This window comes from Dreissena polymorpha, chromosome 14, assembly GCF_020536995.1.
Source record: "Dreissena polymorpha isolate Duluth1 chromosome 14, UMN_Dpol_1.0, whole genome shotgun sequence".
Taxonomy (NCBI): domain Eukaryota; kingdom Metazoa; phylum Mollusca; class Bivalvia; order Myida; family Dreissenidae; genus Dreissena; species Dreissena polymorpha.
Window position 1 is genome coordinate 58,717,373 of NC_068368.1, and position 14,617 is coordinate 58,731,989.

At 35.5% G+C, this 14,617-nt stretch overlaps 1 protein-coding gene and 1 long non-coding RNA gene across 4 annotated transcripts in view; one reads left to right on the forward strand and one right to left on the reverse strand.

Annotated features, from left to right (window-relative positions):
• Positions 1 to 5,812, forward strand: part of LOC127857959 (zinc finger protein 236-like) — a 121,815-nt gene extending 116,003 nt beyond the window's left edge. For all 3 annotated transcript variants that reach the window (XM_052394742.1, XM_052394745.1, XM_052394744.1), the window contains exon 5: positions 39 to 5,812. In XM_052394742.1, the coding sequence (XP_052250702.1) occupies positions 130 to 3,210 (3,081 nt within the window). In that variant the 5' untranslated portion in view covers positions 39 to 129 and the 3' untranslated portion in view covers positions 3,211 to 5,812. The remainder of the gene's footprint in view (positions 1 to 38) is intronic.
• A 7,044-nt stretch (positions 5,813 to 12,856) lies between these two features.
• On the reverse strand, positions 12,857 to 13,312 carry LOC127858220 (uncharacterized). The gene is made up of 2 exons (XR_008038814.1): positions 13,266 to 13,312; positions 12,857 to 12,961 (listed from the first exon to the last, which is right to left on the reverse strand). It is a non-coding gene; the product is annotated as an uncharacterized LOC127858220 (long non-coding RNA).
• Between the last annotated feature and the right edge of the window lie 1,305 nt (positions 13,313 to 14,617).

Here is a 14,617-nt window from a genome sequence, read left to right on the forward strand (position 1 = left end):
AACTTTAATTAATTTTCTCTCCCTTTGTCTATTTTCAGAACTTTTCTCACGGGTGTTATTTCAACGGCGACGAGACGCTGGTCGCTTACCTCAGACTTTGTACATTAATTATTGTTTACCTCGTCAATCATGGACCTTACGGGAAAAGGTTTCGCCCACGCTCCTCATAGCTACCTCCAGCACGCTAGCGGACTCGCGGCCCCGTACAGCTTTGCTCACACACCTCTCACCACTTCCATGTTTAAAACGGGTCATTCACTACTGAGCCCCGTTTACTCAGGGACGTTAACAACATCGCTATCACCTTCCAGTAACTCACACACATCTTTTAGTAATGGCCATAATATCTCATCTCTTCATCGTCATGTAGAAAAAAATACGCCGGATTCCGCTGCTGCAAAGTCGCAAATCTACGCAAGTCCTGCGCCAGTATTTAATCGCCATAAGGATTCCTTTCCGTATGGCATCAGTGGCGTTTCAATGCCGAACTACAACTACCATGGCGATGTTTATCAATTTACTTCAAACGGGTATCCACGAAAATCTCGCACCTGCAGCTATTGTGGAAAGGTCTTTACACGCTCGACAACGCGGCGATATCATGAGAAACGATGTCCGCTTCTTCGGGCAGCAGTTTCGAGTTACATGGGCGACGAAACCTCAGGATCTTCTAACACAACCTCTCAGTCTGCCGCAAGGGGCGCGGGAAACAGTGTAACACATTCATACAAAGGTCCAGGACAACCCCTGGGCACCTCACATTCAGGAACGAAGAGATCAAACGAGCCTCAGGAAGCATCTACCTCAATGTTGAATAAATCACCATCAATGGACAGGCGGTCCGGCAGTGACGGTGGCATATTAGGCGGGTATCAAACCAGTGTCATTGTTAAACAAGAGCATCATCAGGAAATCAAGGCCTTAGCCAGCATGACTTCAAATACCTCAAAGCACTCTCTGACAGAGAGCGCCGATTCTGAAGTCTGCTTGAAGAAACAAAAATTGGATTCTAGCCACATCATGTCGCCTGGATATCGGGACTCTGTTATGAATCTATCATTATCAAAATCTCCCCTCAATAGCATCAACAGAAATGACAATATGGGGTCAGGATTGAATGAAAACTACCTACTAGGCCCATATGGATCGAGAATTCAAGAAAGGGAAGGGGCTATAGAGGACAAGGCATTGCCTTCACTGCCAACCTCAGACCGAGATCGCTACAAGGTCGATCTGACCACGGCTGAATCTGAGGATGAGTTGGAAGAAGAAGAAGATGATGACCTTAGACCAGGTTCAGCCTCATTTTCAACCATCAATGGGCAGGACTACAAGGCAGATCAGCTGTCTGAAATTGGGAGTGTGCAGGGTGAGTCCGAATCTATCACGTCAGAAAAACGCGATGGAAAGATGTACAACAATCACAAATGTGGAATATGCGGTAAAGGCTTTGAGAGCTCAGGGAAACTTCATCTGCATGAGCAACTTCACACTAAGTTCAAGCCTTACAGCTGCAAGTTTTGTGACCAAAAGTTTGCAAAAGCCGCCCAGCGTGTAGAACACGAGAAAACGCACAATGGGTCGGAAGAGGTGACGCATATATGCGCTGTCTGTGGGTCGTCTTTCACCCGGAAGTACAGTCTGAAGCTGCATATGCGTCGCTGGCATCAAGAAGGCCCCTGGCTGTGCAGGCACTGTGGGAAGGCCTCGTTGACACAAAAGGATCTTAAGACTCATCTTTATTCACACAATCTACCAAGACTTGAGCGGGAGTCGCTCCTCTACATGCCCGATACACCTCACAACTTTGGGGCCTCAAACGCTGAATCTGGGAGCGAAAAAATGGGTGAACATAGTGACCGAGACGTGGGTACCGCTGATGATCAACCAGCAAATGCCTCAAATGTACAGGATATGGAGATGTGTCAGGAATGTGGCAGAGATTTTCCAAAAGGGTACCTTAGATATCACCTGAAGTCTCATGAGGCTCAGAAACCCTACTCCTGCCCGATCTGCGCAAAACGGTTTGGCTATAAGAACAATATGAAATCTCATATAAAGCTTCATACGGGTATAAAACCATTTCAGTGCAAGGTCTGTGGCGCCAAGTTCACCAGGGGCTCAACATTGCGGCGACACGCGCGTCGTCATGGTATCATCGCGGACTCTGTGTGGGACCTGTTTGTGAAGCCGAACTACAACAAGACAGGGGGTAGCTCCACAAGCACTGGGGCCAGTAACTCAAGGATAAGCAAACTGCAGGATACGCATTCTACCTCTAGAAACGATAGCTCTTCAGGTGTGGGAGCTGGCTCAAGTGTGATGGAAAACGTGGAATCTAACTACCTCGCTAAGACTCTGCCGTCCACTCCATCTCACTCCAGTCTGTACCCGCTGTACGCTAGCCTTGCACATGTACCTCATCTGGGCTTGTACCCAGGTCTGACATCTACCTCGTATTTCACACAACATTTACCTCAGCAGGCCTCAATCTATGCCGCCTCTAGTCAACAGATTCAGCCGCCACAGCAGTTAGATGCCTTAAATCTCAGTTTGAACAAGGGTTCCATCATCGATCAAAGCGACCAATCAAGCTTCAGCAACATATCGGCTGAGCGGTCACGCTCCCGATCTCGGTCACTCAGTGGTTCGGACAATCGACAAATGCTTCACGCGCCAGATATTCCCCTGCAGCAGAGGGATGCAGGGACATCAAACATGGCTGTACAGGTGAACCTGTGCAGCTGTTCCCCCCTTCCGCCTGCCCAGCAAAAGCAGAACGCCCTGATGAAAACAAAGTTCATGGGCGAAATGGGGGCTCAGAAATCTGACGATGCTTCTGGAAGTGCGGGATCAAACCCTCCATCACTTACGCCCACCTCTCTTCAACAGCTGCCATCCTCTCCGTCAGCAATGGCGGTTGTGCCATACTATGGGTCGCCCCCGTCCCAGCGTGAGTCTTCTTCCCCTGCCTTGTCCGTGTCCTCCATCAAGGACTACTCGTTGGAAACCATCTCGTCCCTCATCAGCACAGGTCGCATGTTCAAATGTTTCCCATGCGAGTGCTATTTCTCGGAGTATGCTATGTACCGCATTCACTCCAAGCTGCACATTAATGACGACACAAGGCCGTTTGTGTGTGTGGTGTGTGGGGAAGACTGCCATGACAGGGTCTACTTTGCTTTGCATCTGTCCGAACATCTGCGCTGACAAATCATCATGTTCAAAAGTGTCAGGGCTGCTGATGAGATGTTTCATCCATTTTCAAAAGTGTCATGGCTGCTGATGAGATGTTTCAGCCATGTTCAAAAGTGTCCGGGCTGCTGATGAGATGTTTCAGCACTTTTGTCTATTTGAGAGGCTTCTGAAGGTAGAATAATTAACCAAAACAAAGTGTCTTGTTTCTGTATCTTCAAATTTTGTGAAAGGGTCAACTGTTGAATTCTAGAAAATGTAACTATTTTATGAACTGTAAAATCATTTATATTCGTACGCAGAATATTTGTTGTTGTTTTTTTCTTCAATAAAAACTGTTTTGCAGACTCATAAATTAGTGGATTTCTGATTTGAAAAAAATAGATTTTTTGTCTTAAATTTTTCCCATGTGTTGAAAATCGAGAATTGGTCAATTTATAAAATCAACAACAAATGTATGTCCCACAAATAACAATGATTGTACGGTATTTTTATAATAATTATCATAGAAGTCTTAAAATTAAAGTGGATGATTCATGGAAAGCGTTGTCGTCTCAAACAACAGAAGTGAAGATTTAATTTCGAGGCACTGGTCAACTTTATTCTTGCTTGTTGATGACATTTTCTGAGGTAACGGCATGTTAGTGGTGAAATTAACAAACAATTTCCCAAAGTGGTTATTTTGTTTATTGTTAAATGTATTTACAGACATCAATGATTCAGGGACATATATATTGTGTTTTTATGTTTTATATATTATCATTGTATGAAAAATAGTAGTTAGTGGAGTTTCATTGATTCTTTGTAAACTGTATTGTGTTTTGCTTGAATTATATCTACAGGATTTTCTCATGTTATGTCAATATTTATGTATCTAAGGAATACAACTTGAATGTTTTTAGTGTGCTCATTTCTTAGGAGAATATTACTTAAGCGTTTTAAAGCTAAATACGATTGATATAATTGTGTATGTTTGTTGTACTATAGTTAATCATGGTTATTCAATAAGTGTATGATCACCTCATGTGTGTAACTTTTGTTATAGTAATCATGTTTTTCTCATGTCCATTTTATTATCTTTCATTGAGACAAACTTGTTGCCATATATATTTTTCTTAATATTTTCAATAGTATACATAAATCATGTTTTACTAGATGTGTATGATACATTGTGTTTAGTGCTTTTACACCGTTTCTTTCTCTACACAATGAGATGTGCTTAAATTGGATGTCTTCAAATATCAAATGTTAATATTTAAACATTAACTTAAAATGTTAATGGCATGTCAAATGTCAACAGTTTTTTCTAATTTATTGCATATTATGACAAAGTTTGCATCAGAGTGTCCTTTATGAATGTTATGACTGACATGACAGAAAATTCAAGGAATATTTTGTAATATGCATTTTTGCAGTCATTTGCGTGCTCAATATGTTTTATAACTCTGTTTTGTTACAAACAGACATTATTTGCTTTTGTACTTATAATAAATTATTATAGTAACAAATAAACCTCAAAGTTATATTAAAAAATCATAAAATTTTAAAAATATTGTATAGCTAAATACTTTACAAATTTTAAAAGACATGATCATTCAACAACTATTTACTTAGTTATATCCATGTGTATTGAAGTTGGAATAAAAAAGAACATACAAGTGCTATCTGGACGTATTCAACTTATGTGTAAAAAGAAGTTAAGATTTGTACATACATTTTTGATATTTTTTTAAGTGCTATTCAAGCTTAAATGTGCTGGAATTTTACCGGGTATATGTTAAAATTAATTATAGTCACTGTGGCCAAGTTTGTACCATTTATTAACACTGTTTGTGTTTACATTTGATTGATATGAAAGAAATCATTGAAGATTGAATAACAATTCTACTAACCTCTTAAGTATAGTTGCATTAACCTAGTACATAAAAATAACATACAAACAATTTTTAAGTCAATTATGGAACATAATTGTAGATTTCATAGTAATGCAATTTTCATTGTTCATGAATATTGAAAACATGTACAACAGGCAAGAAGAATCATTGTAACTTAATTTACTTCTGATTTGGTCAAAAATGAGTCCAAAACAATTACCTTAACAAGTAAAAAAAGTAAATGTATTAATAATTAGGTAAAGAAATTTAAATGCAAGTAGGTATTTTGCCTGTTTCATCTCTTTTGGGCAGCTAAGTATTTGCATATTCAGGTTTTCTTTTGTCAGCATCATTTGTCAGAAGACCTTTGCATGCTATATAATTATCACCTTATTGATGGCAGTGTTTGGCTTTTAAGTACTGGTACCATTATATGAATGCAAATCTGGACATAAGTATGCCACAGTTTTTGTTGTCAGGTCATTGTTTAAAAGCAAAATCATGGCACTAAAATTTAGTTGTTGTTGTTTTTTTACTTATGGGTTTGGGTAACATTTGTTGAAGTTTGACCAAAGATACCAACTTATATCTGATATATTTAATACTATACAGTTTTTGACACTTTTTCAAATAAACATGTGCTTCAATAACAGAAGTGATTTAAAAATAATACAATGTAGATTGATAAACATTACTTGAACAGTGAATATGCTGAATTCTGAATTTTAAGACTTGAACTTTTAATTTTTAGCTCATCTATTTTTTGAAAAAAAATTATGAGCTATTGTCATCACCTTGGCGTCGGCGTCGGCGTTGGCGTTGGCGTTGGCGTTGGCGTTGGCGTCGGCGTCCGGTTAAGTTTTGCGTTTAGGTCCACTTTTCTCAGAAAGTATCAATGCTATTGCATTCAAACTTGGTACACTTACTTACTATCATGAGGGGACTAGGCAGGCAAAGTTAGATAACTCTGGCGTGCATTTTGACAGAATTATGTGCCCTTTTTGTACTTAAAAAATTGCAAATTTTGGTTAAGTTTTGCGTTTTGTTCCACTTTTCTCAGTAAGTATCAATGCTATTGCATTCAAACTTGGTACACTTACTTACTATCATGAGGGGACTGGGCAGGCAAAGTTAGATAACTCTGGCATGCATTTTGACAGAATTATGTGCCCTTTTTATACTTAGAAAATTTACAATTTTGGTTAAGTTTTGTGTTTAGGTCCATTTTATTCCTTAAGCATCAAAGCTATTGCTTTCATACTTGCAACACTTACTAACTATCATAAGGGGACTGTGCAGGCAAAGTAATGTAACTCTGACTGGCATTTTGACAGAATTATGTGCCCTTTTTATACTTAGAAAATTGAAAATTTGATTAAGTTTTGTGTTTAGGTCCACTTTATTCCTACAGTATCAAAGCTATTGCTTTCATACTTGCAAGATTTATGAACTATCATAAGGGGACGGTGCAGGCAAAGTTATGTAACTCTGACTGGCATTTGGACGGAATTATGGGCCCTTTATACTTAGAAAATTGAAAATTTGGTTAAGATTTATGTTTTGGTCACTTTACCCCTAAAGTATCATAGATATTGCTTTCATACTTGGAACACTCACAAACTATCATAAGGGTACAGTAAAAGGACAAGTTGCATAACTCTGGTTGTCATTGTTACGGAATTATGGCCCTTTTTTGACTTAGTAACTTTTAATATATGGTTAAATTTTGTGTTTCGATCCACTCGAAGTATCAAGGCTATTGCTTTCAAACTTCAAATACTTACATGCTATCATGAGGTTACTGTACCTGGCAACTTGAATTTTACTTTGACCTTTGAATGACCTTGACTCTCAAGGTCAAATTATTAAATTTTGCTAAAATTGCCATAACTTCTTTATTTATGATTAGATTTGATTGATACTTTGATGAAACTACTCTTACCTGACATACCACAATAGACTTCACCCAAACCATCCCCCGTGCCCTCCCCCCCCCTCCCCCCCTCCCCCCCCCCTAATTTTTTTTTTTTTTTTTTTTTTTTTTTTATAAGATCATCTCACAAATGACCACCACACCCTCACACTATACCCCCACCCCACCCCCCACCCCCCCCCCCCCCCCCAAATTTTTTTTTTGATTTTTTTTTTTTTTTTTTTTTTTTTTTTAAGATCATCTCACAAATTATCACCACACCCTCACACTATACCCCCCCCCCCCCCCCCCGATTTTTTATTTATTTTTTTTTTTTTTCGCTTTTTTGGAAGATAATGTAATAAATGTCCACAACCCCACACTATACACCCCTCTTCACTCCACTCCTCCCTCCTTTGTGATTGAAAATGAGAGTCCCTTCACCTTTAAAAAGAAAATAGATGAGCGGTCTGCACCCGCAAGGCGGTGCTCTTGTTCATATATGTATTTCGTCATAAACATTTGTGCTTAGCATAACAGGGTTAACATTACTTGCATCCTTATATAATGTATTTATAAATTTGAAGTTTTGTTATGATTATTTTTGAATAACAAAAAAGAACAAAATAACTGTGCTATCACAACATAATTACATAGTAGATGATATATAAGGTAAATATAAATGTTCCAAATGAATACAGTTAATATATTCTGACAGGTTAGCCCCTTAAGTTTGATTGATAGAAGTAATCTGGATCTTCATATGTATGAGTGTGTGCATTAATATTTGAAAGATGTAGAGTTGAAACGTACTACCTCATAAAACATTGGGGACTTGAAGCATTTAGCCTTCGTCCATTTAAAGGAAGTTAGCTATCTGCTTCAAGTCCTAACATATTTAATTAAATGAAAGGTTATATGTAAATTATAAATGTAGTATGTACAAATTAAAGCATCTTTTCGAGTTTATGATCGTTTGTTCGCTCTTGACACGTTTTAATTTCATTTATGTTTGTGAAATTTACCTCAAAAAAGAAACATTTATAATTTATTTGTTAAAGTTTTGTGAATCATTTTTTCCTTGTTACAAAGGGAAATAGTAATGATTTTTTTCTCAGGGTGATCATTTCAGGATTTATTTCCCTTTTACTATATTATTTATGCTTGAGAGTTTTTTAAGAGTTTTATTCTTTAAGTCAAATATATGTTACTATATTTATTACATTTCATCAGTTGTTTTTAGACATAAACTAAATTCATAATACAATAATTGTTATTAGATAATCAACATAAAAAGTAAATAAATCACAGTTGGGGGTTTAAATTATATGTTAAAAACATTGAGTATAGTTTATAAAAAAGATAAAAATATCAATAGTTCTATATGGTATACAAATGAGTGTATATCACCACCAATAATGAACATTGTATTTAACAATATAAAAACAAGCTCTTGGAACATTATATACATTTTAAAAATATGCATTTGGAGAGTTTCTGATATGAACAAAAAATTTGAACATTTGATAATATACAATCTTTTATTATCAGCTTGTGCATTAACCCATTGATGCCTAGCGTCTAGAAAAAAGGCCTTGGCAAACAGCGAAGACCCAGATGAGACGCTGCATGATGCAGGGTCTCATCAGGGTCTGCGCTGATTAGTTAAAGGAATTTCTGTAAGAAATATTCTAATCATAGAAATAAATATACTAGACATCCCTAATTTTGGAAGTAAATTGATCCAATTTAGAAGGATGAGAGAGTCCACTAGGCATACATGGGTTAAACAAGTTGAATGGTACACTGCAAATGCAAGTCTTGTTTATAAATGAAAACAAATTATGTCAAATCTGATGGCTTTCTTAATAAAATTTTATTGATTAATATTAAGGTGAATAAATTAGATATTTTTAGTGGCATATTTATCGCGGGTTTTAAAGCAAACAGCTATCTATGCCTAAAATGTTTTGTTTATCATAATCATATTTTATATTTTAGTTGTAAGTATTCTTTTTGTTTAATAAATGCATGTGCTAATGATGTATTATTGTTAATGACACAATCATTTTATGGATATGTTATTAGATTCTTTTGTGTTAGCTATGTGTATTGTATTGGATGTTGAGTGTATTGTATTGGATGTCCAGTGCTTTCTTATTGTCATCATAACGTGAACAAGCTTTTTTATTTGGTAGCTTTTCTGAAAGCAAATTAAAAATGTTAAATCTAAATTTAATGAAATGGATAAACTAGAAAATTTCAGATTTCTTGTATTATAAACATATGTACAAAAGTGACATAAAGCATCAGGAAAGTTACCAATGAAGAAATTGTTTTCTAGATGATGTTCAGTATGGGGACATTATTTTACAAGCATAGTTTATGTGCATTAACAGGAATCTTTGCCTAGTTGCATTTGTATTGTAACTGTGTGATTTGAATGACATGGCATATGCAAAAAACTATGCTTGTGAAAAAATGTTTATTTGTTTAAGACTGTACTTGTATGAAACTGTGGAAATCATATGAAATGTAACTCAGAAAAAAAAAGAAATCAGTTTATTTTTGTTTAAGGTTCTATTGCAAAATTTACTTATCATTAAAAATAATTTATTCCATCAACCCACGCACATTTTCATACATGTACAGCGGTTTCGTTTTTGACCCTGTTTTATTTCTAGGGGTTGAGGGATCAGGTATACTGCACAGTGCCATAGTTTGTTTCATGATCTTTTCTGTAGATATGATTCTCTTGCATTATTGTTATGTTCTTGTGGCTATTTTCAGCTTGATGTTCCTTTTAAATATTGACTCTTGCTGTTGACATTTTGTTGTACTTGTAGAAAATGAACAAACTTTTAAGACTTGTTTTAACCATTTGAGTTAATCTATTTGACAAATCATGGACAGTTTTATCCATATACATAATTTGAATATTGATATCATGCAACAAAGATTTTTATTGCGCATTTTCCATGTAGGATTACATACTTAAAAATCTCTATATTTGTATGTCATTTGAGTGCATTTTTTAATGAAACTGAATTAAATATTCAAATTAAGAAGTAGAATTGTACTTAAGTAAATGAATTGGTAATTTATTTGGTATAATTTTAATGAAAAAATAAATATTTTTCATTGTTTTCAATTAATATTTATATAAAATGTAAAATTATTCTTATTTAAACTTTTTTTGCTGTAATTTTATAATTAAGGTAAAATCTACAGCTTGCATATTTTGGGAAATACCTTGTTCTCAGAGTATGATTTAATTTTAACAAGTGATTTTTTTTAAATATGCGAACATTTTGTATTCACGGTTTTCATGACTACAAGTATCATTTTTTAAGAGTTATCAGGAATAATATCAGGAGTTTTATATTTGTCATGTTTTTGTCTTCAGGTGGATTAACCCTTTCAGTGCGGGAACCGAATTTTAAAGGCCTTTGCAAACAGTTTGGATCCAGATGAGACGCCACAGACCGTGGCATCTCATCAGGATCCAAACTGTTTGCTATTCTGATAGTATTCTTTGAAAAAAATAGAAGAAAATGCTAATTTTAGAAATTTGCAGACGACATTTTAGCAGATGACAAATTTCCCAGCATGCAAAGGGTTAATAACTTTAATTATATAATATTTAATTCAGGTGAAAATTGATTTTTAAAAATATCAGGGTTTTTCCCTAGCTGGAGAAAAGAAAGACACCTCTCTGTGTATATTTCTGTTACTATAGAAGTAGATGTGTATAAATTTAGTGCAGTAATTCTGTTTAAATATAAGGTCAGAAAAATACATTTTATACTTTGAATATACACTACAAATGGAGCATAAGTAATCTAGGAGAGAATGCAAACTTTCGGCAATCATAGATTGTCATTTTGTTGACTACAAAAACACCTTTTGAAGGTGAAAACAGAGGATTATTTCTGTAGGCGTAAATAATTGTACAACAGACTTTCTTTTATACCGGTTACAAGAGTGTTTTTTGTATAATAACAACATCAAATGTTGATGGTGACTTTGATTTTAATGTATTTTTTCTTGTGTTTTTTTTTAATTACCAATGGCGTTTTACTCTTTACTACACAGTTATTATGCTCCCACAAAATTTATTTTGGGGGGAGCTATAGTCGCCGCTTCGTCTGTCCGCCCAACCTTCTGTCCGTGTGTCCGTCTGTGTACAATTTTTGTCCGTGCTATTTCTCAGCAACTAATGACCGGAATTCAATGAAACTTTATGGGAAGCATCACTACCAAGAGCAGATGTGCATATTATCAGCGGGTTCTGGTCGGATGATTTTTCACAGAGTTATGGCCCTTTGAAATTTTCCATTAACTGTACATATAGTGCAATTCTTGTCCGGGCTATTTCTTAGCAACTAATGACCGGAATTCAATGAAACTTTATGGGAAGCTTCACTACCAAGAGGAGATGTGCATAATATCAGCGGGGTCTGGTCGGAAGATTTTTCACAGAGTCATGGCCCTTTGAAATTTTCCATTAACTGTACATATAGTGCAATTTTTGTCTGGGCTATTTCTCAGCAACTAATGACCGGAATTCAATGAAACTTTATGGGAAGCTTCACTACCAAGAGGAGATATGCATATTATCAGCGGGTTCTGGTCGGATGATTTTTTACAGAGTTATGGACCTTTGAAATTTTTGAAATTTTCCATTAACTGTTCATATAGTGCAATTCTTGTCCGGGCTATTTCTCAGCAACTAATTACCGGAATTCAATGAAACTTTATGGGAAGCGTCACTACCAAGAGGAGATGTGCATATTATCAGCGGGTTCTGGTCGGATGATTTTTCACCGAGTTATGGCCCTTTGAAATTTTCTATAACTACTGTGCCCTCAAGACGTTTCCTTTTATCTGAATATATAGTGCAATATTGTGACAAAAAAACATCTTTGGGGAGCATCTCCCGTCTCTGACGTTTTTTTTGTTTTTGTTTGCTGTAAGCATTTTTTAGCCCAAATGTTTTTATTAACTTGTAACGACACACATACAGTGCTTATGTTCAGCAAATGTACAGGTAGATGGTCTAACAGGAACCAAAAGTATTGGCCCCTTCCACCAGCTTCATCTGTGGCTAAAAAGTAGGATGAAACTGCCTCAGGAGTCCTACCCCATAGTGACCAATTTGTATTGAGAATTAAAACAACAGAATATTTTTAAGTACAATTGTGCCTTAAGAGAGCTGTAAATTAAAATCTAAATGTTTTTCACACGCTGAAAACTGAGTGCTTTATGTTGATGATTTCTTTGTGTGCCCAAAACGAAGAAACATGGGGTAATTTGCAAAAGTACTATATATTAATCTAATTTTATTATGTCTATTCCTTCTTCGTATGTTGCAAGGGGTCATTAGTGAAAACATGCCCTTGTACATAATGAACAGGACATTTTGCATTTGTAATTAATATTTGTATAACTAAAAAGTATTTAAAGCATTAATGTTCGGGTTGCTTAACATTATGAACCGTTTTCTATTTTGCTGTTTCTCTCTGGTTAGGTCACCAACAAATCAATATGAATTGGGTCAAGGCCGAACTAAGATTTCTTGGGCCCCACTTTTGGTCTGGTGGTAGGGGTGGCCAGCACTGGACCCGCCTAAACATTGTGAATGCATAATATTTTATATTTATTATAGTTGTTTTATATACTGAACTGTCAATTATTTTTAGTACTGTTTAGTGAAAGTGTACACTTTTGCACTATGGTGAGGTATTTAAACAACAATAACAATGATAAATGCAAGATAATAATTAACATAAATGAATGACAGAAGTTCCACAAGTGCAATGCTTTAACAAAAAGTATGTTTTAATTACTATTGTCTAGATTTTTAGCGAGGCTGTTTTCAGAGAAAAACCGAGCTATTGTCATAGCCAGCTCGTCCGCCGTCCAACATAGGCGTCGTGCTAAAACCTTCAAATTGCCTCTAATATCAAAGTGCTTCCACCTACAACTTTGAAAATTCATATGTAGATGCACCTTGATGAGTTCTACACACCACACCCATTTTTGGGTCACTAGGTCAAAGGTCAAGGTCACTGTGACCTCTAGTATCAAACTTTAACATAGGCTCTAAAATCAAAGTGCTTCCACCTACAACTTTGAAACTTCAAATGTAGTTGCACCTTGATGAGTTCTACATGACACACCCATTTTTGGGTCACTAGGTCAAAGGTCAAGGTCACTGTGACCTCTAGTATCAAACTTTAACAAAAACCTTAACACTGCCTCTAAAATCAAAGTGCTTCCACCTACAACTTTGAAACTTCATATGTAGATGCACCTTGATGAGTTCTACACGCCACACCCATTTTGGGTCACTAAGTCAAAGGTCAAGGTCACTGTGACCTCTTAAAAAAAAAATCTGACAAGCTTTCGTAGCCGAGCGTGGCACCCGTTATGCGGTGCTCTTGTTAGAGGAATTATGAGTGTTATGTCTAAAGTAAGCTGACCATTTTTAACGAAATTTCTCACATTTTATAAATAGCAAAACATATGTGTCCTGTAAAAATATGTTTTATTACGTTCTTGGCATAAGAAACTGACGGTTCATGTGTGAAATTTAATACAAAATAATTTGAGCAACAATAAGTGTCTCATTTTCATTCAGGTTATTTTTATGTATTACCTCAAACATTTACGCATTATAATATACAATGTTGAAGCACAAACGAAAGTGTTTTTTTTTTCAATGTTTCTGCTCAAGATGTGTATTAAAATATATCATTGAAATGTCTGACATTTTAAGTTACATATATAGCTCGCACTTAGTCTGGGTATGTTGCCAGAGTTAAGGAATTTGTAGTAATTGTGCCGATGTATAAAATCGTACCTTTTGTGACTATCAAGGTATTAACTATGAAGAACCCTTTTAAATTGCAAATTTAGAATGAAGCGGTTAAACAAAATTACTTCTACACTTGATTCAAGCTGTTAAGATTTATATTAAATTTGAATTTTGATTTTTATACAAACTTGAATTTTAATATGACGTATTAGTCGATGTATCTTATATATGGTTCGATGCAATTGGGACACAGTGTACCTCTGTATTTTGTCGGGGCATGGTTTACATAGTGGAAAAGGAGAAGTTTCGTCCTTGAACTTCCAGATTGTCATATTGCATAAGAACCAGATTATACAATCCATCAACTCGAAATATCGATGAAGATCTATGTTAATGTGGAATATCAGATTAGTGAAATGTTTTCTCATTAATTAACACAAATATTACCAGTTATAACTGGACTTTTTCTACAACGGCACAAGGATGTTCGGCGACTGACGAGTTTTATTTTACTTATTTCTAATTGTATATAGCTCTATTTTTGACCTTGTCACGTTCTAATATTACCTCAAGTTTGTTTAATATTGTATTGTCAATAGGTAAATCTCTCTTTTTGTTTTACATTATACCTCATACAGATAGTGTTTTGACATATACTTAGAACTCAATTTCACGTACCCACAATTCATATTACAATGATAATAAAACGTCATAATAGACATTTGATGTATTTGTTGTTGTTACTCTCCCGACACCATAATAATGTGTTGTATAAAATAAACGCTTCAATAGTAACGTCAATCATATTTTAGTGGA